Source organism: Cucumis sativus, chromosome 5 (assembly GCF_000004075.3).
Source record: "Cucumis sativus cultivar 9930 chromosome 5, Cucumber_9930_V3, whole genome shotgun sequence".
NCBI classification, from domain to species: domain Eukaryota; kingdom Viridiplantae; phylum Streptophyta; class Magnoliopsida; order Cucurbitales; family Cucurbitaceae; genus Cucumis; species Cucumis sativus.
The window spans coordinates 15,693,103-15,718,893 of record NC_026659.2 but is presented as its reverse complement, the minus strand read 5'-3'; the positions used below and the strand labels follow the sequence as shown (position 1 = coordinate 15,718,893).

The 25,791-nt window shown below is 37.4% G+C and overlaps 1 protein-coding gene across 6 annotated transcripts; it reads left to right on the top strand.

The window, feature by feature from the left end:
• The first annotated feature begins 863 nt into the window (after window positions 1-863).
• On the top strand, window positions 864-25,559 carry LOC101215555 (pre-mRNA splicing factor SR-like 1). Of its 6 annotated transcripts, none has more exons than XM_031886343.1 (7): window positions 867-1,018; window positions 1,283-1,485; window positions 1,612-1,866; window positions 4,437-4,750; window positions 19,460-19,540; window positions 20,954-21,030; window positions 24,322-24,861. In XM_031886343.1, the coding sequence occupies exons 4-7, from the start codon at window positions 4,463-4,465 to the stop codon at window positions 24,395-24,397; spliced, it is 522 nt and encodes a 173-aa protein (XP_031742203.1). In that variant the 5' UTR covers window positions 867-1,018; window positions 1,283-1,485; window positions 1,612-1,866; window positions 4,437-4,462; the 3' UTR covers window positions 24,398-24,861. The 6 variants fall into 6 exon arrangements, with proteins under 6 accessions (XP_011655155.1, XP_031742203.1, XP_031742201.1 ...); XM_031886341.1 differs by having other exon boundaries at window positions 881-1,018; window positions 1,617-1,866; window positions 20,954-21,025; window positions 24,322-25,197; XM_031886340.1 differs by having other exon boundaries at window positions 881-1,018; window positions 1,612-1,846; window positions 20,954-21,025; window positions 24,322-25,197.
• Window positions 25,560-25,791: the final 232 nt, after the last annotated feature.

Sequence of the window (25,791 nt, the reverse complement as noted above, 5' to 3'; positions counted from 1 at the left end):
AGAATAGCCAAATCTAAACGATCGTTTACCAAATATATTATGTGCTCGGTGTCAATTAATCACGGGGTATTTTGGTATTTTTCATTGTAAGTTTATAAATTTTTTGTTTTCGAAATTGTTTTATATAATATAAATATTTTATCGTTTTGTTATATTTTGTAAAAGACCTTGTAAAAAACATATTTTTTAAAACTTTTTAGAAATACATTATTTCATAAAATCAATATTTTCATAATCTAATTAAACATATATATATTATGAATTAATTAATTATATAATTCCTAAATCTTATTAATTGATAACTAGCCGAGAATATAAATTTGAGATATTCCATTAATTTAGGAGACATTTGCTCCAATTTGGTCGAGTAAATAAATTTTATATTTAGTTAGGATTTAATAAAATAATGGGTTTGTAAAATACACTGTATTTCTCAAATTCGACTACCTTTTCCCTTGATCGATCTATTAAAATACACGATAAATTATCCTAGAATTAAGAACAAAATCAGAATTAACAAACAACCATAAATCTATCTATTAAAATATACTGTAAATTATCCTAGAATTAAGAAGAAAGTAGGATTAACAAACAACCATAAATCTACACATCCCCAATTTGCTAAAATATTTATTCCTATTGAACTTTGCTATATTTAACCGCCACCTCCAAATTCGATATCTCTAGAAATAAAATAAAATATTTCTTAGACGAGGGCAAGAATGATTTGGGCCAACTAATGATTTGAAAGGCCCAATCCACAAATTTGTATAGGCCCAAGATAAAGTGAATAAAGCCCAACATTCCGAATATACTCCCATTAGATTCCTCCCAAGCACAAAATTATCATCAGAAAAACCGAAACCCAAAATCATGTTCACTGCCCGCCATCGGTTGGGATCGGCATTATAAAAGCCCTAAGGAGCGCGTTGCCAAAATCCTCTCTCCTTACTGCGAGATTTCCTTTCTTTGTTGTCTTTCCCTTTTCCCTTCGACTTCACATAATTTTTAACTTCAGGTTAGGGCTTCTTTCTTCCCGCTCTTTACACTTTTCTCTACTTAATTTGATTCCTTCGTTATGTGTTTGTTGCCCTCTCTTTGTTGTCTTTCCCTTTCCCCTTCGACTTCACATAATTTTTAACTTCACGTTAGGGCTTCTTTCTTCCCGCTCTTTACATTTTTCTCTACTTAATTTGATTCCTTCGTTATGTGTTTGTTGCGACTGCTTTTGTATCTTTTGGGTTTATCGTTTTTGAGACGTTCAATCAATTTTTGAATCTAGGTACTTCGAAGAATGTTTATATGTGGGGTAAAGGGTCGATGGAATTGAAGCAGCTTTAGCTATTGACTTTTGTTAGTTCCATTTTTTGGAAAGATGGTTCTTCTACTATTGTAAAATTTGCTGGTGGTGGTGGTGGGCTTTCATGCTTTTGCCTCTTCTTACCTCTTTATTTCCATGTCGAGCATAAATTGAGAAATCCAACGGTAATCCTGCAATTATCATCTTAGATGGGCTTTTTAGCTATGTAGGGGATTTGATATCATTGTTTTACTCTTTCTTCCTCCCTACCGCCTTCTTTCACTCTTTCCGTATTTCTTTCTTTGATTAAGGAAAGAGGTCTCGTTCTAGCTGAAGTCCCCCTCCCTCCGTGGGAACCTAGACTGATCCTGAAACGGCTACTTCCTGACCCTACCTATTCTGCCTTTCGATCTCAATTACCTTGAAGCCGAATTGGGCATTTACGAAGGGGAAGCGAAAGCCCACACCAAGGCTTTTGGAGGGGAAGCTCGCTCGCTAACTTTGCACTTCGGCCAAAATGCCGAAAAAAGGCTAAGGCCGAAGGAGGTCTGACTCCTTCGCTCAAGGTTATTTTAGGATACTTTTGTTTTTTTACTTTACTACATCACCCTGGCGTTGAGAGTTTGGTTGGGTTTATCTGTTTTTTAATTCTGGTTTGCGAATTCTGTGCTTTCATCCATTTGTTCTGTTCCTTTTTGGGTGTAATGTCAGGATTACTGACTTTAAGCAATCCATCATCGATTTTTCGGATTCAAGAACATAATCTGTGAAATAACACTGTTTCTTCTTCCTTGCTTAAAGATTTAGGTAAGGCATTTAACCATTTGGGTTTCGTAGATATAATCCTTATTTGTAGGTTTTAGTATGAAAATGGAAAACCAAGTCTCTGATTGAATAAACAAGGAGGCTCATTAACGCCCCCTCAACTTCTGTGACAACTGCATCGAGTAGAATGTCAATTTGAGATAAGAAATGAGGTAAATTGAAGATCCTCCAGCTTGATGATGGCATGGTTTTGAAGGAGGCTCTTTTGTTGAATTCTCTTTTTTCTTTTTATTGTGTACTTTTTCTGTTCCTTTTTTTTTTTGTTTTTCTAGTGTCGTGGCTAGCTTATGTGCATCTTGACTAATCTCACGGGAAAATCTGCCTAATCCTAAGACATTTAGGTCAAGGAAACTCTTAGAATATTAATTCCTAGGTTGGTGGCCATCATGGATTGAGTCCATAACCTCTTAACTGTTTATATAGGCAATATCTCATTTTTTACCACTAAGACAATCCATGGTTGTTTTCCACTTTCTCAAATGAAGTCATTTTTTTATATGTTTTGAAGGTTATATTAATATATATGGAAACCAGCACCTTTACTGACTTTTGGATGTATGCTCGAGGTAGGGGTTTTGTAGTTACAGGACAACTTGAAGAAACTGAATAACCCAGCCCAAACTGCAAGGGATGGGCTGGGTTACTTTTTTGCATAACTGAATTGGTTGTAATTGAAATCTTGAGAAGTTTACTTCTATCAAAGTCAGTGACTACTGTATCTAATTAACCAAGGTTGGACCTCAAAGTTGACAAACTGCTTACTAGAAAAGTTGTTGTAAACTAACTGGCAGCTGTTCAACAGTACTTTGGAGTCAAAATGGCCACTTATTAATTTTTCAGGATGCACAGGAAACTTCTTGAACTGAGAGAAGAGAATATATGATATTTGAGCAACTTTTTATTAGCACCAACTAATATTTGCTTTCATTATCAAAGCACCATCTCAACACCTAAGGATTCTCCAAATAGCTGCTAATTTAAATTTTTTGTTCTATGGATTGTTGTTGTCTTCATCTAATAAGCAAACACACATATACAATTCTGAAATAAGACATGGATGTTGAGATAAAATTTTGTTTTTATTGGTGAGAAATTGGAAGAATACAACAGGGATATACGAAAACACAGCCACCAAGATCAGTTAGATCAACTATACAAAAGTGGCTTCCAGTTCATTGAGATAGAGTTGTAGTAGGATTTAGGAAATGTCTTCAAATAAACAAAATGTAGTAATCCATCCAACTCTTCAAGTCTTATATCTAGCCGATCTTCTAAAAATAATTTCTTGGCATTTGTACAATTGGAAGAATAGAGAAAAGTTGAACAAAGTTTTGTCTCCTCTTTAACGCAAAGGTACCCCAGTTTGTATTACTTTTTGCTGTTTAATGGTTCATTCATCCTTCCCTCTTGAAATCCTCTCTTGTAAATAAATTGCAGCCCAGAAAGTTACCCTATTTTTCATTGAGCTTTTTCGAACAGATGAAATTTTGATTGTTGAACTGGTTTGTGATAGACCCCAAATATATTAAGATATAATCCGTAACCCAACTACAAGATAAAGTAATAAACCAAACCATGTAATTTGAGGTACTTGGACCCTTCTAATCTTGAGAGCACCCCCAAGCTGTAGAATATTCACCAAAATATTGGCTATCTTCCTTTTTATGCTTCTCTCTATTTGTAACTGAATTCGATAGCTAACTCCCATAATTAGTTACTAATACATTATACCCTTAATGTCCCTCTAACACCCTATTCCTAAGAGTTTGTTTGCTGGATTATGGTTGGAAGGTTTAGTGGCAAAAGATTTGGGAGCTTGTCTTTGGGAGTGAGTGACCTGGGCAGGCAAGTTCGCAATGACACAAGTTGATGAAATTGGACACGAGAATATTGTACAGGATGTGGAAGCATTTTGTGATTTTAAATTTTCGTTGCTGCTCGTAGTATGTGGTTCCTAATAGTCAAAACAAGAAAGTTGGAAGGCTTTCTTGGTTGCTGACTTGGGAGAATGTCTAGCCTCCCTTTTCGCTAGCTGGAACTGCACAAATATTTTCACATCAGTTGAATGTCCCTTCTGGAAGTGAGACAAATTTTCTTTTGTGGGCATCTTTTGTTGTTTGTTCCTTCTTTAGATTCTTTCTATATTCACAGATCATGCATGGTTCTTATATGCTATCAGATGAGAGTGACTTTATTTTTTGTTTTTCTTCACTATTTCTTCAGGCCTTCTGTTAGAAGTATCAGAAAACGAGTTTATATTATTTTGTACTCTCTGAATTTGAAATGTAGTTGTATATTGTCAACCTCGTAGGTAGATGTCTGGTTGATAACCCATAAATGGAGATAAAGACTTGCGGGAAGCCAATTGATTCTTTGCTGGAGAAGGTTCTATGCATGAATATTCTGTCTTCTGATTACTTTAAGGAGCTATATCGTTTGAAGACATACCATGAAGTCGTTGATGAGATTTATAACCAAGTTGATCACGTGGAGCCATGGATGACTGGTAACTGTCGTGGCCCTTCAACAGCATTTTGCCTTCTGTACAAGTTTTTCACCATGAAACTTACTGTTAAGCAAATGCATGGGCTGTTAAAGCATGAGGATTCTCCTTACATCAGAGCGGTAGGTGAAATCCTTCTTGACCTTTAATGATCATGTTTATATTGTTATTTCGTATTTATATCATGGTTCATTTTGTTATTCATTTCTTGGAAATGTAATGTGGTGCAAACCAATGTGGAGTGGAGCCAAATTATTCTGATATTTTATTAAGAAAATATAGATATAGTACTTATACTCGTATTCACAGTCAACCAACATAGTTACTGCAGGTTACTTGAGAAACTTAACAGTAAGTCGTTATAAAACAGAGGTCAATCTCCAATGTAAACAAAGAAAAAACCTCATCATGATAGACATTAGGACTGTGGACAGCATGCATAGTATCCAAGAGTTAATTTTCTCCAATAAAGACTCGATCTTTGACATTCAATGGTGGTTCCAAGACGGACCTTGACAAAAATTGAAAACAAATTTTTTTCTTGTGAGTTTGATTTGAATAGCAGAAGCTCATCTGAACAAATCTTAAACACTTTTGGGAGAGGAAATTTTATTTGTTTGGCTGGTTGATTCTTTGGAGGAAGTTTTGCAAATCCCGAAGTCCCATAAATTCTTACGAAAGACATTCTGCAATGAAGGGCTCATCTGGATTCAAAAACGACAAATAAGATAGGAAGTCTTCTTGAGATCTCGAAGGTGTTGAAGTCGGGGAAAAAAGGAATCATTGTTGTTCTAGCCGATATTGATTTAAAAGGATGGGAACGATTCAGGCGTTTGTTGTTGGATTTTTTTGAATGCTGAAGACGAACCTAGGGCCTCTCATTCTGAGAAGAAAACAATCCAAAAACCTCCATTTGGAATCAAATTGAAAAACCACATTCAACCTCCTCACCCTCTGCGAAGTTCTCAATTTGGAAAATCTCCAAGCGTGAAGCCTAGTCATTCTGATGAAGAAAGCATAAGCAAAGGAGAAAAAAGAGTTAGATTTGTTGGGAGGATATGCTGGTTGTCACTAAACGTGACTTCCATGATGATTGGTAGAGGGTTTTGGAAGTCCTTCAAGCTCAAATCTAAAGTACCTTTATTATCAATCAGTTTCATACCGACAAAGCCTTGCTCAAATGCCTTGCTCAAATGCCTTGATCAAATGCCTTGATCAGACGAAAGCAAGACTTCTCACGATGAACAAGGGTTGGGCTACCTATGATCCTTTAACTTTGAAAATGGAAAGATGGGATCCAAAAAAACATGGGAGAATGTCGTTTGTTCCCTCTTATAGAGGCTGGATTAAACTAAGGAACTTTCCCCCTGCATTTATGGATCGAGGAGGTGTTTAAGAGGGTCGGTGATAAGTTTAGAGGCTTCATTGATTTTGCAGAAGAGAATTCGAGTGTCATTAATTGCTTGGAAGTGACTATCAAAGTTAAAGGAAATTATTGCGGTTTTATTTCGGTTGAATTTGATCTGATAGATGGTTTCAATTCTTTCCTTGTGCAGGTGGCTTCCTTCCAAGATCCCAATCTTCTTATTGATAAAGTTGTCGGAATCCATGGATCCTTCTTGCCAAAACAAGCTGAGAAATTCTTTCAAGGTTTGTGCGGCTCGGATTCGAACTCGGTTGATATTTGGCACGTGGAGAGGTCGAATTCAAGGATGTCAGTCTACGTTACTTAGAATTCTGGTTCGGTGGCAGTAGAAGAAGCTGAGATTTATTGTCCTTTTCTGCAAACTGAAGCAGACGTGAGAGAACTTAATTTAAATTTGCAGCCCAATCAAACCCTAATGGGTTTGACTAATGAAGTGGGCTTTTCTGGTTTAAAAGGGAAAGGTGTTGTTGTGGATGAAGTTAGTGTTCAAAAGCACACCCACATTAAAACTCAACTTGGGATAATTATTAGAGAGATTTCTCAAGCCCCTCTGTGTAGACGACCCTCAATTCCAGAAAATACCCAAGCCCACAAAAATTAAGTTTGCAGTAAAAGATGATATTCGGCCCTTCTTACTAAAATGTGTGATTTGTTCCACCAAACAAAATATAGGCTCTTCAACTTCGACGTCTTCCTCAGTTCGCATCCATGATGAAATTGACCCAATTTTGGACGTTTCTATTTCCATTCTTGACAGCCTCATCTTTGAAAATAAATTTGCCCCACTTGAAGTAGAAGATTCGTGGCACATCTCTGATTTTTCTCCCGACGTCCATAGACTCTTCCACGATGTAAGTTCCACAGAAAGAATTAGAGAAGAGAGCCTTCAGTTAATAACTTTAGAGGAAAACACTGATCTTCCATTGCCCATTGAAGAGACAACTGAAATTGAAAGTGTAACAGAATTAGAACCAGCAGCCTCTATGCTTAATCCTTTTCCATTGAGCAAGGAAGTGGTAGCGGCACTTCTTGAATATGATTTATGCATTTGGGCTGTGACTAGGAAAGGGAAACCGCAGAGAAAGGTGGGGCCTCCTCGAACAACAAGAAGCTCACTAGAGAAGTTAAAGCTTTGCTAGGTAGTTGCAAAGGGAAGCTCAAGCGACAAAAGTTAGTAATTCCCAGGGCTCCGATGATGATCTATGTTAATTCTTTTTTGGAATGTAAGGGGTCTTAATGCTCGCCCCAAAAGAGTGGTTGTGAAAGGGCGTGAAAGATTTGCTTGTGAAGTTCAATCCAGATGTGGTTATTCTCCAGGAGTCGAAGGTTAGTACAGTCGATCATCAATTGGTGAAGTCGGTTTGGAGTAGCCGATTTGTTGGGTGGGCAGCTTTAGAGGCTTATGGTTCTTCGAGTGGTATCTGTAATCTAGAATTCAGAGAAGTATCTGTCTTATTATGTTTGAGTCAAAGCAATGTTACATATTTATATAGAGAATAAACTAAACCCTAGAGATGTAAAATTACAATAAAGGACATATGTATATATATATATCATAACACTCCCCCTCAAGCTGGAGCAAATATGTCGATCATGCCCAGCTTGTTGCACAAATAGCTTATCCTTGTTCCATTTAAAGCTTTAGTTAGAATATCTCCCAATTGTTCTCCGGTCTTCACATATCCTGTGGACACCAACCCATCTTGGATTTTCTCACGAATGAAGTGACAATCCACCTCAATATGTTTAGTTCTTTCATGAAATACTGGATTAGATGCAATATGAAGTGCAGCTTGATTATCACACCATAATTTAGCTGGCACGGTAATACTGAAGCCTATCTCAGATAATAGTTGGTGAATCCATACTATTTCACACACAGATTGTGCCATAGCTCTATATTCTGACTCAGCACTCGAACGAGAAACAACATTTTGTTTCTTACTCTTCCATGAAACTAAGTTTCCACCTACAAAAACACAATATCCAGAAGTCGATCTCCTATCCTCACGAGACCCCGCCCAATCAGCATCAGAAAAACATTCAACTCTCGTATGTCCATGATCTTTGTATAGGATCCCACGTCCAGGAGCAGCTTTTAGATAACACAAAATCTGCTCTACTGCAGCCCAATGATCCACTGTAGGGGAAGACATGAATTGACTTACAACACTTACAGAATATGCAATGTCTGGTCGAGTCACTGTTAAGTAGTTCAACTTCCCAACTAATCTCCTATATCTCTCAGGATCTTTACATAATTCTCCTTCTTTAACAAGTTGCTGATTTGGCATCATTGGAGTGCCACTTGGTTTGGCGCCTAATTTTCCTGTTTCAGACAACAAATCAAGTACATATTTTCGTTGAGACAAATAAATACCTTTCTTGCTTCTCATCACTTCAATGCCCAAAAAATATTTCAATTGGCCCAAATCTTTTGTATAAAACTGACCCTGAAGGAAAGTTTTGAGAGACGAAATACCCAATGCATCATTTCCAGTAATAACAATATCATCAACATATACAACTAGTAGAACTATACCCTTCTCAGATCGGCGATAGAAAACTGAATGATCAGATGTACTCTTCTTCATACCAAAGCATACAAGGGCTTGACTAAACTTACCAAACCACGCACGAGGACTCTGTTTCAAACCATACAGAGATTTTCGAAGGCGACATACTTTATCACTCTCCCCCTGAGCAACAAACCCTGGTGGTTGTTCCATATAAACTTCCTCTTGAAGATCACCGTGAAGAAAAGCATTCTTAATGTCAAGTTGATGCAACGACCATTTATTGGTAGCAGCCATGGAAAGAAATAGGCGAATGGAAGTTAACTTGGCAACCGGAGAGAATGTATCTGAATAATCAGTGCCATAGATTTGAGCATAACCTTTGGCAACAAGGCGAGCCTTTAAACGAGCCACTGTTCCATCAGGATTCATCTTGACAGCAAACACCCATTTACAACCAATGGCCTTCTTTCCTGCAGGACGAGATACCAAATCCCAAGTACCATTATCATCTAAAGCAGTCATCTCCTCAATCATTGCATTTTGCCAGCCAGGATGAGACAAAGCTTCATGAACAGAGTTAGGAATAGATGTGGACTCAAGAGACGTAATAAACGCATATGTGGAGGGAGATAACTGGTGATAGGAAATAAAGGAAGAAACGGGGTAAGTACACTTGCGTTTACCTTTGCGAAGAGCAATGGGAAGATCATCACTTGGCGCTGGATCACATGATGAAGGAAGCATTGATGGAGGACATGAGTCTGAAGGTTGTGGTGGAGGTCGTCGGGAGTAGACTTGAGAAATCAACGGGCGGGAAGGAGGCACATCAGTAGACAAGGATGGTGTGGGAGAGGTAACCTCATATATAAAAAGATTGTCATCCTCCCCCTGACACGAACTCGATGGTGATGAAGTAAAGGGTGTATCCTAAAAAAAACAACATCAGGCGAAACAACGAAACCAGATAACCTTTAGACAATAACAACGATAACCCTTTTGAACACGTGAATAACCCAAGAAGATACACTTCAAGGATTTGGGATCTAACTTAGTATGATGAGGACGAACGTCACGAACAAAACAGACACAACCAAATATCTTAGGAGCAATAGGAAACAAATGCTTGGTAGGAAAAAGAACACGATAGGGAATCTCACCATTAAGAACAGAGGAAGGCATTCTATTAATCAAAAAACAAGCTGTAGAGACAGCATCAACCCAAAAGATTTTTGAAACATGCATTTGAAACGATAAAGCACGGGCAGTTTCAAGTAAATGCCTATTTTTCCGCTCTGCAACACCATTTTGAGATGGAGTGTCAGCACAGGAAGATTGATGAATAATGCCATTTTCACACAAGTAAGAGCCAAGAGAATGAGAAAAATATTCACCCGCATTATCAGTACGCAAAGTTTTGATAGAGACATTAAATTGGTTTTTTATTTCAGTATGAAAGGCACAAAAATGAGATAATAACTCAGAACGATTTTTCATTAAATATAACCAAGTTAGACGAGAATGATCGTCAACAAAAGTAACAAAATAACAAAAGCCTGTTTGAGATACAATTGGACACGGACCCCAAATATCAGAATGAACTAACTCAAATGGAGCAATTGCTCGTTTATCGACTCGAGGACTCGAACTAAGACGATGAAATTTCGCAAATTGACACGAATCACAATTTAAAGAGGACAAAGACCTAAATTCTGGATAAAGTTTCTTCAACACGAACAAAGATGGATGACCTAAACGACAATGGACTTCAAAAGGAGAGGGAACGACAGGACACGCCACAGCTTGCGATACTTGATGATCAAAGAGATAAAGGCCTCCTGACTCATATCCTCTACCAATAATCTTCTTCGTCACACGATCCTGAAACAAGCAATAACCAGAAAAGAACATGACAACACAATTTAGGTCATGAGTAAGTTGACTAGTAGAAATTAAATTAAAGGATAAGTTAGGCAAATGTAACACAGAAGAGAGAGAAAAGGATGGGGTAAGGTGAATAGTGCCAGAGCCAAGAACAGAAGATGTGGAGCCATCGGCCAATGTAACCGATGGAAAAGGGGCAGGGGACAACGGTCTAGAAAATAGGTGAGAATTACCTGTCATATGAGTTGTGGCACCAGAGTCTATGTCCCATTTGGTAGATGATGTAAGAAGACACTTTGTATTACCTGGGGCAACAGTGGATGCAATCGGAGTAGAGGAAGATGATGCTTGTAATGACTCGGTAATTCTGTAACTTAATAGTAATTGACGCCTCTGGTATATCACATGTGGAGGCTATCTGAGCATGTTGAGATCGTTGACTATTCTTATATAGCAATTTCCGACAATCACGTTTTATATGGCCTGGCTTACGACAGTAGTTACGAACAATCTCTACAGACTCTGGTTTTCAATGATCAGTACTATTCCTCTGAGGTGCCTGAGGGTTATTGTTCTTGCCAAAGAGAGCACTACTGGGTTGAGGAATAGACACACCAGTCGGAGAGCTTTCAACAATGCGAAGGACGCGAGTGAAGGCATCATCTAATGATGGAATCTTGGAGTCAGAGAGAATCTGTGTCTTTGCCATTCCAAATTCAGGTAAGAGTCCATTCAAGAAAATCATAACTAAAAGGTAATCATCTTCTCTCGTTGAACTTTAACATCAGGACTAAAAGGTAACAACAAGCCAAGCTCGACAGTGATCTTCTTAAGCTGCATAAAGTAGCTGGTGACAGACTCAGCTTCTGTTCCGCACGAAAAAATTACATACAAACTTCAAACATTCTATCCACTTGCTCTTTACCTGAATATAGAAAATCCAAAAATTCCAGAAGTTCTTTAACAGACTCACAGTGATCAACCAGTCCAATTATCTCACTCTCAATTGAATTCTTGATCTGAAGATATAAACGGGAATCATCACGAAGCCAATCCTTCTTCTGCTTTGCATCTTTTGGGGGATCTTCAGTCATATGATCATCCATATCAGTACTTCTCAAATAAAATAAAATTGTCCGACGCCAATCGTAATAATTAGATCCATTTAACTTATGTTCTGTGATCTTAGAGGCCAAGGGAATAACGTTGGAGACTACCAAATTTTTTATGTTGGCCATATTGAAGTCACACGTTGATTGTAGTCCACACGAACAAAGAGAAAATCAATCCAAACAGCTGCAAAATTGGAAAAAGACCCAAAACCAATCGTGTAACCTTCAGTTTTCGTCAAACCCGAATGTTATTTGATAGACCCAATGATACAGACTGACAAGAAACAATGGTTCGAGACAAGCCCAGAAGACGGAAGACAAATCAGACTTCTCACGCGCCGGCGCGTGGGTGAAGGTGACGATGATTCCGGCGGCGTGTGACGGTCACGCGCGGTGTTTTCCGGCGATCAGCGAAGACAGACTTGGGCGGACGGAGGTGGTGCTTCTTATGGTATGGGCGGTGTCGACAAATGGTCAGCGGAAGGTAACCTAAACTAAAACGTAACGGAGGAGGAAGCTAATGGCCATTCGAAACCCTAATGTCTCTGATACCATGTAATCTAGAATTCAGAGAAGTATTTGTCTTATTATGTTTGAGTCAAAGCAATGTTACATATTTATATAGAGAATAAACTACACCCTAGAGACTATGTAAAATTACAATAAAGGACATATGTATATATATTTATCATAACAGTATCCTTGTAATGTGGAAAGAGGACTCGATCACAGTGGTTGACTCTATTTAAGGTTAGTTCTTATTTCTATTCTTTGTAAGTTTAGGGTTTAGGGTGATTTCAATGCAGTTAGATGGTTAAATGAGAAGAGCTCTGGCGTTCGTCCTACTAGAAGTATGATTTGCTTTAATAGCTTGATTTAGGAGATGGATCTGGTGGATATCCCCTTCGAAATGCCCGGTTCTCTTGGTCCCATTCGGGGATTAAGCCGGTTGCATCAAAGCTCGATAGATTTCTTCTATCCAAGCCTTGGGTTGATTTCTTTAAAGAAGTTAGTGTGGAAAGACTTCCTTGTACCATCTTGGATCACTTTCTGATTCTTCTGAAACTGGGGGTGCAGTCTTGGGGTCCTGCCCCTTTTAGATTTGAAAATGCTTGGTTGGATCACCATCTTTTCCTAAAAAAATGTTGAGCACTGGTGGGGTAGTTTGGTTGTTGATGGCTGGCCTATTTTTTCCTTCGTGGAAAAATTAAAAGGTTTGGAAGTCCTCTTAAAGGGTTAGAATAAGGAGACATTTGACAACATTTTCTCCCAAGGTGCTAATTGATAAGATTAACTCTTTTGATTCGCTTGAAGAGTCTAGCTATTTCAATGAGGAAAATGCAGCAGAAAGGGAAGTTTGTAGAGGGGCCTTGCTTGATCTGATTGTTGATTAAAAAATCAAAGCTTCATTGGCTTAGAAAGGGGGAGGAGAACTCAAGCCTCTTCAACAGATGGGTTTCGGCTTGTAAAAGTAGAAGTCTTATTTCTTCTTTGGTTAGCATTGATGGGAAGGCTCTTGTCACAAAGAAGGAGATTATGGATGAGATCCTTAGTTCTTTTTCCAACTTATATGGCACAAGGATCTCTTCGTCGTTTATTTGTGACGATCTCAATTGGAAAGGCCTTAGCTTACTGGATTCTAGCTTACTTGAGGTCCCCTTTACTGAAAAAGAAATGAGAGAAGCTGTCTTTGAGATGGATTATCTTAAATCCCTTGGTCGTGATGACATGACTAGAGAGTATTATAAAAAATCTTGGAACATTCTGAAGTCCAACCTAGTAAGGGTGCTCCAAGATTTTTCTAAAACAGGAATTTTTAATAAAAGATGTAATGAGACTAATGTTTGCCTCATCCCCAAAAAGGAAGAGGTGCCCGTGTCAGTGATTTTTTAGACCCATAAGCTTAGTTACCTCCCTGTATAAAGTTATTTCCAAGGTGCTTGCAACAAGACTTAAAAAGTCCTTCCTTCGATAATTAATGATTCTCAAATGGCCTTTATGGAGGGGAGGCAAATTGTTGATGCTATTTTGATTGCTTCTCAGGCTGTTGAGGAATGGTCTTTAAAAGGCAGAAAAGGTTTTCTTTTGAAGCTTGATCTAGAGAAAGCTTATGACAAGGTGGATTGGTCTTTTCTTGATATGGCCATGAAACTTAAAGACTTTGGTAAGAGATGGAGGAGATGGATTTGGGGCTGTTTGTCGACGGCTAATTTCTCCATCATTGTCAATGGTAGGCCTAGAGGAAAGATTCTTGCTAAAGGGGCTTTCGTCAGACTGATCCTCTTGCCCCTTTTCTTTTTACGATTGTGGGAGATGCTCTAACCTGCCTTATTCACTAATGTAATGAGAAAAGAAGTTTAAAAAGCCCATCACTGATTTCTAACTCTCTCAATAGTCTTTCCTCTTTCTGCTTTATATCAATCAAGAGTAGCATGCCAATTTTTTACAGCAAGTTTCACTTTACGAAGCTGCTCATGAAGAATGAAACCAGGCCACCCAATGTGTGGGGGACGCTTTTCAAGACTTCCTCAATGACCTTGTTGCACTCTTTTATCAACAACCAACTATTGCAAAATCTGAATAGGGATGACCCATAATATTGCACCTGCCTCTAATAATAAAGGAAAGTGATCGGAGAAGATTTTTGCTTTATGGGTCACTCTTGAGTTTTCAAATTCATCATCCCATATACTGTTAATAAAAAATCTGTCCAACAAAGATCTTGCAGCAGTGCCACCCTCTCTTGACCAAGTAGATTTGCCATTTTGAAGGGGAATTTCCATTAGATTGGCAGAATCTATAAAGGCATTAAACTGTCTCAACTCTCTTGGGTGTTATCAAGAGATTGGAAAAGATGATTAGGAATTTTGTTTGGACAGGGGGGTCTACTAATTCGGTTGCCCACCTTGTAAAATGGGATTGTACTTCTCGCTCGATCTGTTATGGTGGCCGTGAGATTGTCTCGTTTAGTAAGAAGAACATTGCTCTTCTCACTAAATGGTTTTGGAGGTTTAGCAAGGAAGAAGCCTCCTTATGGAGGTGCTTAACTGTGGCCCTTTATGGCTTAGAGGAGAATGGGTGGTCTACTAAAAATCCAAATAGGGGAAAGTCCTACAGATTATGGGTCGGTATTTTGAAGCACAAGGATACATTCTTTAAATTCTCAGCTTTTGTGCTGGGAAAATGAACCAAAATCAGATTTTTGAAGGACAATTGGTGTGGTGTGGAGCCTCTTGCAGAGAAATTTCCTAACTTGTTCTCCTTGTCTTTGAATAAGGATGCTTATGTTGACTGTTGGTGTATTGTTACTCTTTCGTGGAACTTGGGCATTAGAAGAAATATGTTCGATAACAAGCTTGACAATGTGGCCTCAATTCTAGAAATTCTTTATTCTTGGACCCTTCAGATGGTGATGATAGTCTTAAATGGACTCCCAATGTTAATGGCAGCTTCACTAGGAAGTTTACTTTTATCAATTTAACCAAGAGATCCCCCTCCATTGTTGTTCCTTTGATTTGTCACATATGGAAGACTAAAATTTCGAAAAAGGTGAAATTTTTCGTATGGTCGCTCACTTATGAAAGCCTGAACACTCAGTGAGAAGCTACAAAAAGAATTTCAGTATACTAGGAAAGCTTGGAACACTATGTTTAGAATTTTTTATTTGGAGCTTTGTCTTCCTAGTAAGGTTGATAGTTGGTTGATTGAAGGGCTCAACATTAGAGGTTATAGCCGAAAAGGAAACATCTTATGGTGATGTGCTACTCGGTCCCTTTTGTGGTGCATTTGGAAAGAAATGAATAGTAGAATTTTTTAAGACAGCTATAATTCTTTTGATTCTTTTTGGGACTGTGGTGCAACACACAGTTTCTTGGTGGAGTAATTCTGTAATTATAGCCTTTCTATGATATTCAACCATTGGGAGGCCATCATTTTTTAGTTTCTTCTGGGGAGGGCTCTCTTGTCCCTTGTCCTTAGGTTGTTCTCTTTTGTTATACACGCTTCTTACAAAAGAAAAAAAATTTCTCTAATGTTCCATGAACTTTTACAATCATTACTTTGCCCTGGGAAAATATTAATATATCATCTAGTTTGAAACATGGATTAGTAACAAACAAGTTAGACCAAATATATCTGTTGTATATGTTTTTCTATGGTAATTAATTAACTCGCAGTAATTAGGACAACCAGAGATAGATTTTGAAGTGTAATCTTGAGGTCTGATTCCTATAGACTGTAGATAGTAATTGTCTTGAGGACATTCATGAGCTTGATTAAACTCTTTATCTTTTCAACATAAATTTACAATATAATGCATTTCTTCCAGCTTTATCTATGTTGTGGTACGTAGTGATTCATGGATCTTTGGAGAATCTGGATTGCTTTGTTTTTGCTTTTGTCTTGTTATTTTCTTTACAAGTTTCCGTTTCATTTTAGGATTGCTAGTTGATTAATCAGTTTCTGTCTATACTTCTAAATTTTAGTTATTTCTCAACTTTAAGATGTTCAAAGAAAAAACTTGTTTTTGGAGGATCTTGGTCAATGCGACTTAGAACAGCTACTAATTTAAACTAGTCTGCTGTTTGAAAATATGTTGGAGAGTATTCTTTCCCAGTCTTTCTTTGTTCTATCACTTCCATTATGTCCTGTATAGTGTGGTCTGATGGTTCTGTCGTACTAGAAATAGAATCATTTGTACTGTTGGGTATAAGCATTTCTTTTCATCCTCTCCCCTAACACAAGGGAAAAAGATTCACTTTGTGAGCAGAAAAGTTCTTCTGCCATTAACAGTTCCTTAATTCCCTGCTAAAAAGATTACTGGAGAAGCTTTCCAGCTATCCTTATTGACAATAAAAATGAATAATTGCAAGAAGATCTGGGCCAAAAATCTTGATCCTGAAGTATGAATTAGATTAGGTAAAAATTGTCATTTTCTACATTTCGAAACAGTTGTCGGTTTTCTTGAAGAAGTGCCACCAACTGTCTAGTAAAAAAGCTGAGTGTTGAATAGTATTGTGATGGGTCTTGTTACCAAATTATTTTTCCTTGAAATCAATGATTTTTTCATAAGCATCTAAATACCTAGAAATTTATCATTCAAAAGAACGGCGTGAGTCATAAAACCTTAATTGCTTTTAAATAATACGAATGAAAATAGTATTCATGGAATAATTTACTGTTAGTCAGAGTTAGCCATAATTTTGGAAAGTTATCAAGGATCACATTTTGGAAGATCTCAAAATCACCAATGAATATGTCTTGAGAGCTGTTGGTTATTATGGATTTTAGAATGGTAAAATGCCGTATGCAATTGCAGAATGTTCGATTTGTTTTAAATGTCCACTTGAAAAGTTTCAACTTTTACTATGAAAATAAAACTTCTCTTTTAGGCTTGTGATCATACTGTAGTCGGGTTTTCTTTCTTATTCAAATACCCCATTTTAACAAGTCTTCAATTAGGAGTACAGGTTTCCTCTCTCCTTATCTCTTGAATTTATTGTTTTGAGTTGATATTGTTTGTGATTTTATTTGGATTGAAATTTTTTAATGGACTTTATGTTAGAAATTCTTTTTGAGATCTTCTTTGTTTTTTGTCTTTTGTCCTTTATGCTAGTTCTTGCGTTACTCTCAGTGTTTTTAAAGGCTCAAGGCGCACTAAGGCGCATTGGTCCTCTGGAGCCTAGGCGCAAGGCGCAAAAAAAAGTGCGAGCTTTTTTTCATAAGGCGCACTATATATAAAAAGAGAAGAAAATATATATATACACACATATAGCAGAGCAACAATGTATAAAATATAGGTACCCAATATAAGTAGCCTAAACAACAAAACACAACAAAAAACTACCCAGTATTCAACAAGTCAATAATCAAAATAAAAGTTCATCCCTAAAGATCAAACTCATCATCACTAAATTGATCCTCGTCTTCATTCAATCCTTTGTTAGACTTATAGCCATCAGTATCTTCTTCTTCCAAATCGAAGTCATCTAAATTTACTTGTTTCCGTTGCGTGGTAGACGAGGATGAACATGAAACAATAGTCTTTGGTCTAGAGGTACTAGCTCTAGAATAGAATGATGGTTTTTTTGCTCCGACAGCTCTAGAAACATCACCCCACGTTAAAGAATCATCATTAAATACCAACTCATCATCCTCCTCAGAATCGTCATCCAATCTTCCAATCAACCATTCATTACTATCATCAATATCTTTCAAGGAGATGGGGTCGACAATATCTCGTAGGTTGTATCGACGTTTTAGTGCTCTGTTGTATTTGATGAACACTAGATCATTCAAACGACTTTGAGCAAGCCTATTTCGTTTCTTGCTATGAAGCTGAAAAATTAGAAAGTTTCATTGTCAGTGAATCAACAAATTTTGATTATCATTCTCAATGTACTTAAGGAGAGGAAAGGTAACCTGTTCAAACACACTCCAATTACGCTCGCATCCAGAAGCACTACAAGTAAGACCTAAAATTCTCACAGCAAACTTTTGCAAGTTTGGAGTTGATTGTCCAAAATTATCCCACCATTCCACTATAGGCACAAACAAAAAAATATATATATTAATAGAAGAGCTTGTTGCTAGTATCGTTGAGTAATCGTTTAGTTGAAATTTACCTGGAGATGGATGGGATGAAGGTTGAGTTTGATGGGTTATCGAAGGAAGTTGAAGTCGAGAAGTATAAGAAGAAGAAGATGTAGACTTTAGAGAGTTTTTTCTAACTCAATGGGTATACCATGCTATGAAAACAGAAAACAATGGAGTTTGATGTTCTTGTCAAAGAGTTACAGAAGAAGGAGAAAGCAATGCAGATGTTAACTGAACGATTGAGATACTCACCCGTGATAAAGCTGAGATGGAGGAGGTGAAAACTGAAGCACTAGCACTGTAGCACAGAATATTATTGTCTTCTCTTTTCCTCTGTTTTTGCACCAAAAAACAGAGTAATGGCAGCTGCAGCACCCGTTTTGTGTGAAGAAGAAGGGTGGCCGGAACGGAAGGGTGGAAAAGGAAGCAAATTTTTTTTGAAGTAGAAGCAGAACGGAAGACGAAGAACTGAAGAAGTAGATGAAGAGTCGTGTTGAAGAAACTTCATGCGCGAAAGGAGAAGGGTTCTTTCTTCACGTTTACGTAATAGGTTTAAAAAACCTAGATAATAATAGTTTTTTATAATTAAAACCCAGCCCATAACTTATAAAAAAAAGCCCACGCCTAATTCGACTTGCGCCTAGGCGCGCCTCAAGGGAGGCGCGCGCCTAATATGGGCCTTTTATAATTCGCTGCGCCTCCTCACAAATAAGCCCCAAGTGGGCGCCTTGAGCCTAGGCGCGCCTAGGCGCGCGTCTTAGGGCGCTTTTTAAAACACTGGTTACTCTATTTCTTTAGTTTATAAAACTGTCTGATACATGCATATGCTCGGTAACAGTCTTGCCTTGCTCACCAGATGTTATGAACAAAGGATGAGCCTTGTCACTTTGGGTTGCTGTGCCCTTTCTCACGCTATAAATTAATAGTGCCTTTGCTTTGCTTTGCGGTTATCTAAGGTTTGAGGTGACCTTTTTTTATTTTTATTTTTTAAAGATACTGAGATTATTTTAATCCCTTGGATTTATTTCTGTAAATTGATATTCTTTGATGAGTGCACCATGTTTTTCCATATGGATATGGCATCCTTCTATTTTATGCTATTAATAAGGTCAGAATACATGAAAGAAATTATTGTGGTTACTTATATTCTTGCATGCCTCTTTTTCTGCATAATTTGTTTTCTTATCTGATAATTACAATGCCCTTAGCTGTCCGATGTTTAAGAAGTTATGGTTCTAACTCTATTATACACTTGGTTCTGGTACCTTTTGATGTCATTTCTTCAATTAATTTTTTCAGATTGGATTTCTCTACTTAAGATATGTTGCAGATCCAAAGACTCTCTGGAATTGGTTTGAACCGTATGTTAAAGATGATGAGGTATGTGATGCATATAGGACCTTGATTATCATTACTATTACTATTATTTCTATTGTTATTTTAATTTTGTGGATTGGTACTAAGCATTATGGTTAGGATGCATGTAAGTTGCTTTCTGGGTTCTGCTACCTTCAATATATATACATTGATAATTGAGTAAGTGGAGCTGGGAGGTTTAGGAATTAGAATTATGTAATGGGGCTTTGTGCTGGAATGATTGAGGGTTTCTCCTATAAATTGCCTTTCCACATTTTTTGCTACCTTTTTATTTCTTTGCTTGGCAAGTTTTGCTTGGCCTCGGTTGTCAAGATATCCATAAAAATCTAAGTTCTTTGCTTGAAAATTTTGCATGGGAGAGTAAACATCGAAGACCATCTCAAGAGACTTTTCGTTTGTGATGCACCCACAAAGCTACATTCTCTATAGGTGGTTCGAGGATCTTGAACCTTTCTATGAGGTTGCTGGTTTGCTTATTCCCTTAGCAGTCAATTGGGATTGGTTTTGCTCTTAGCAGAAACTGCAGCTTTATGCTTGAGGAGGCTCTCTTGAACTTTCCCTTTTAGAATAAGTGTAGTGGGTTTTAGAACTTTCCCTTTTAGAATAAGTGTAGTGGGTCCCTTTTAGAACTTTCCCTGTTCTGTGGCATGAATGTTTCTATTTTTGCTATATTTCGTGAATTTGACTAGTGAGGAAGAGCAGGATTTATTGAGGGGTGAATAGAACTTGGGAGGAGGATGCTAGCCGCTAGGTTTAATGTTTTTTAATGGGCATTCGTTACTTAAGCTTTTGTAATTACTACCTTGGAATGCTTTTGGATAGGAGTTTCTTCCTATAGGTTATTGTTGGGACCTGTTTTATGCTTTGTTTTTTCCCTTGTACTTCTTTCATTTTTATACAATGAAAATTCAGTTTCTTACTAAGAAAAATTCTTAGGCAGTTTTTCTCGGAATAGTTTGGGTAAGTGGGATTTGGAAGTGCCTATATTCTCTTGCCTCCTTTGGACCTTTCCAGTAAACACTCATTTTCATCGTTCTATAGCTCTTATTATCATCTCTTTTGACCAATTGGAGATTTATTTTTAACTCTTTTGGTTTGGGTATCCTGCCTTTTTTAGTAAATTTTACATCAGTGAAATTTGTTTCCTATAATGAAAAAGAGGAAGCGAACGCCCTTATCAGTCTATGTTCACTTCTTCCAATAATTTGGGGATTTTACTTGTAACTTCCATGTTTAAGCTTTTTTCAGAGGGTTACTAGTGTTCTTCAAGTCATTTTCCCCTTCCAACAAATAACAGAAAATAAAATTCTTCCTCAGAAGTTGATGGCAGTTCGCATGTTTTTCTTTTTAATGGATTTAATAAGAATTTAAAGTTATAAAAGGCGGAAAAGAAATGACTGACTTGATGTGTTTCAGGAATTTTCACCAGGATCCCATGGACGAATGACTACAATGGGTGTTTATGTGCGTGATTTGCTCCTTGGACAGGTCAGGTTATATACCAACATTTCTCCTTAAATATCACGTTTCTTGGTTATATTTTTCTTTTTTTCTTTTTTAACTTGCGTCACAGACATGATAAATTGTGTTGGCATTTCTCTAGTGTTTAACCATGGGAATGCTGCATTGTCCATTCATGGTTAGAAGATATTATTAAGAGTTGTAATTTGAGTATAATAGAGTTAGAGATTTTCACCAAGAGGATGAGATGCAAAAAAGTTCAGGAAAAGAACAACAGCATAACAGTAACCCCTTCCCTCCCAATCGAAGTCATTAGGTTCTTTTCATTTCCATTAAAACATCTCATATTTCGTTGGCTTGTCATGGTGATTCAAAGTCATGTTCTCTGACTTGAGCTGAGGAGTCTTGTCCACTTTGACCTTTTCATTTTTTTGTTATTTGTCTTTTCTAATGTATCCAATAGTTTCTTGACTTCCTTATATAACATTTTCTTGTAGTTCTATTTCCCACTTATGCTCCTTGTAGATTAGATGGAGTATGGTTGTTTTGATTTTAACCTGAGATACCTTCTAGATTTCTGCCTTTCATGAACTTTCGTAATGTGATGTGGAAAAGAAGTTCTGGCCTTGAGATTATAACTAATTATTTTCCTCACATGTTCAGATCATGAATAAAATGTTTTTTTTTTTCTTTCTGAAATGCATCAAAAATTTCCATCGATATCATGGAAAGAGACTAACGCTTAAAATTACAATGAAACAAAAATAAAAGAAACAAATAATAGCATTAAAGCTTCCGCAATCTGATGACAAACAAAAGAAAAACCATGAAAGATAAAGGAAACCATTACAAACAAAATACTTGAAAAGAGCAAATATAAAAGACTTAGGAAGATAACATCATATATACTTCCAAACGAAAAATCCAGCTGGAGGTACTTTGACAGTAAAACCTACAATTGATGAAACATAGCCTTAAAAAAATCTCCAAAAACTTAATGTTTTAAGGAATGTTATTGCTCACTCTGTTGTAGTATGTGGCGAAAAGAGATGAATCAAGTGTGTAAGATGAAAAAAAAATAAAAAATGAGTCTAAGGTTTTACTTTTTATTTTATCACATTTTGTAATCGAAAAGTGTGGTTAGTGACTTCACCGAATTGGATAATGGAGGAGATGAATGGAGACTAAATATGGGTTTGTATTTGGCCAACTGAATGGAATGATCGTGTTAGGATCCCTCCTAATAAGGAATATCTCAAGAAGAAAACATGAACTCAAGAACTCTTAAAAGAATATTCAAATACGAAATATATATTAGATCATAAGAGCAAGTAACAAGTAACCCTAGCCTTTTGAGAGGGCTAGACTTTCCCAAGGTTCCCTTACAAAATTCTCCACACCTTTCCCCAACCCCTATCCTACTATTTATAACAAAAAGACCTAACCAGCTTACTAACTATTTACTAATATGCCCCCACTAACAACCATATTCATTTTCTACTAATAATCCACTATTTTCCTATCTAGTGTCCTTATATTACTCCACTCTTCGAAGACACCTTGTCCTCAAGGTGTGCTTACAAAATACAAACTTTGAACTCTCTATGAGACCCGGCCTTCTCGAAAGAAATTTCCTTCAACTTATTCTTGAAATTCCATTGGATTGTAATAATTTCCCTTGCATCTAACCCTTTATACAACCCTAGACTACAAGAACTTCCCCAAATCTCTTCTCACACGGCAAGTGACCCCAATTGACCAATTGCATTCCCTAAGCCTATTTCCATGCCACTTGCATTTTAGTTTGAAGCTCTTCCTAAGCCCACAATCAACTTTATGATCACAAACCCAATTCAATTTCATGGCCCAGACACCATCTTCCTCAGAATTACCGAAGAGCTTCAGGCAATTCCAGTCCATTTTCAATATCCTTTTGTGCCACTCTAACAAATGGGTCTCAATGAATTTAGCAAATTCAAGCCTATTAGTTCTCTTTTTTCCTTTATGAAGGTTGTATTTATTTGTTTTCAGCATCTCATTTCTGGCCCACCACCCATATTCGAATAGGGGTTCAACTTCCTTAGTCACCACCCATATTCGAATAGGGGTTCAACTTCCTTAGATAGTCAACACTTTTTCCTTTGAGGTATAATGGGCCTCATCCATTACTTTTGCAATCAGCCCATATAGCAACTTTTTAGACCACTTTTCATTAGATTCTTTTCCTAATTGCCATCCCACGTGATATGATTTAACCATTAAGGTTTGCATGTGTCAATCCTTCTCCCAGCCTCCACTTTGTTTTTCTTGCCATTTATTAGGAATTTGAGCCCCAATTTCTCTACATAAGCCCAATCCCAATCCATTTGAGAAAATCTGGGCCTTTACATTTAGTTTCAGCCCATTCAACAACTCAGAATTGCTGCTGCAACTGTCTAATTTCTGGCCCCATCGTCCTACACTTCACATGGGTTGAATAATTCTTTTTCTTTTTCACGAAATCTTCCTTCTCCTTTATGAGCTTTCTTCTTTGTCCGCAGCTGCTCACTCGTTCAGTAAATTTCAAAGCATCATTTGAAAAAGTTTCTGATCTCACTCGACGACTAACACTGCTTTTTCATAATTCCTCTGCCAGCCTTTCGACTCTTTTGGACAACACTAGAGCCAAATCTTTAAGTTCCCTAATGTCCTTGTTCTTTTCCAACTTCTCCAACGTTTGTTTTTGCGCCATAGTCTATGTCATCCCCAAGATGTTAGGACTCTGATACCAATTTGTTAGGAACCCTCCTAACAAGGATTATCTCGAGAAGAAAATACGAACTCAAGAACTTTTAAAAGAACATTCAAATACGAAATATATATCAGATCATAAGAGCTAGTAACAAGTAACCCTAGTCTTTTGAGAGGGCTCGCCCTCTCAAGGTTCCCTTACAAGGAAATCTTTCTACAAAATTCTTCCAACCTTCTCCCCAACTCCTATCCTACTATTAATAACAAAAAGACCTAACCAACTAACTATTTACTAATATGCTCCCACTAACAACCATATTCATTTTCTACTAATAATCCACTATTTTTCTATCTAGTGTCCTTACAGATTGTTAAACTATTTTATTTGACTTTTTATCTATTGAATGACAAAATTTGTGTTTGATGTTATCTGGTGGTATTAGTGATTCTGTTGTGTTGGCCAACGGGCGGAATGATCATTATTTCACAGGTTTAAACTGGAACATATGAACCACATATCTGTCTTATATTGCTATTTTTAATCTTCGACTTTGTAGCTAAACAGGTATTAACATTTTGTTTGCCAATTGCAGTATTACTTCGATACCCTTTTCCCTCGTATTCCGGTTCCTGTATTGCGGCAAGTTGTATCTAATCTTGAAAAGTTGAAGCTACCAAGCAAGCATTCAGGTGTGACAGGGGAAACACATCGAATAGGGTCTGAAGACACTGCACGGCGGCCCCCTTCTGTTAAAGCTTCACTTTCAGTTTCCTTTGGACAACGAGCTCCACATCGTGCCTCAACTAGGGATTCGTCTCCTGTTCGTCGTACGCTGCCATCATCTGCAAATGATAGAGATAACAACGATGATCTACGAAGATCTCCAAGCATTCGCCGTAGTCAAAGTCGTGAACATCCAGATAGTAGGGAGAGGAGCAGGGATAGAGAGTTTGACAGGGAGAGGAGCAGGGATAGAGATTATGACAGGGACAGAGATAGAGGAAGGGATAGGGACCGAGATCGAGAACATGATCGGGACAGAGAGAAGTATAGAGATCGGGAAAGGGACCGAGATAGAGAAAGAGAGAAAGCCAGGGATAGGGAAAGGGACAGAGAGCGTGATAGAGAACGAAGTTATGATTACGATCGAAGGACTCATTACAGTGACAGAGAGAGTCGAAGGGACTTTGAAAGGAGTAGCCGTGATGGTGGCACCAGGCATTATCGAAGAAGTCGTAGCCGAAGTAGGAGTCGGAGCAGAAGTAGAAGTCTACAAACGCATCACGAGAGAGAGCCAAGTCCTGCAAGGGGCGGAACAACAGAGAAGGCATCTGTGATATCGAGCAATCTGGCAAAACTAAAAGATATATATGGTGATGTGAGCGAGCAGAAAGGGGATTCGAGCAAAGTTAATAGAAGAGATGGTAGTGGTGAAGAAGTGATTAGACTGGGCGGTTCCTGGAAATAGTGAATGATGAATGGTCTCAAATACAAAGGACCTCCACTCCACTGTATTCAATCACATGTTATCTTCACTTAGAAAACAAATTTTAGTCTTTTATTGGAAAAGGAAGAAAAATCAATGTATTTGTCACTTCGAGTTTATAGCATTTATGCATCATCTCTCCTCCCCCGATCAAATTTATTTTATCTTATCAGTTGAATGCCTTGAAGACTTCAGGCAAAATGTAATTCATGCAACCATTGTGGCTGTGTATTAGGTTAAGCTTGACTTCATTAATGGTTCCTCTTCTATTTTGTGGACAATGATTTCTATTCTTTCTCAAAAAAATCATATACTTTCATCTGTAAATTATAAATTATTTTGCATTTTTTGTTTAATTCAGTCAATAAAATGTTGTGATGTGTATTGAGGAAGTCGATACGAAGTTCAGCTTTGATGTAGTTTGAAAGACTCCAAGGAGTTGAAAAAAAGTCATATTTTTCCTCTAAAGTGCATTACTCAACTCTTCTCGTCACTCGTCAGGCATTAAGGTTGGAAAATATCTAACAATTTATTAATATTAGTATTGTTTTTGTGCTCTCTGGGTCTTTATACTTT

Excerpts from the sequence above, each read along its gene's own strand:
- LOC101215555 (XM_011656852.2), top strand. The coding sequence starts at position 4,463 with ATGGAGATAAAGACTTGCGGGAAGCCAATTGATTCTTTGCTGGAGAAG. Across the intron at positions 19,541-20,953 it reads CGTATGTTAAAGATGATGAG|GAATTTTCACCAGGATCCCA; the intron begins GTATGTGATGCA and ends GATGTGTTTCAG. Across the intron at positions 21,026-24,321 it reads GTGATTTGCTCCTTGGACAG|TATTACTTCGATACCCTTTT; the intron begins GTCAGGTTATAT and ends TGCCAATTGCAG.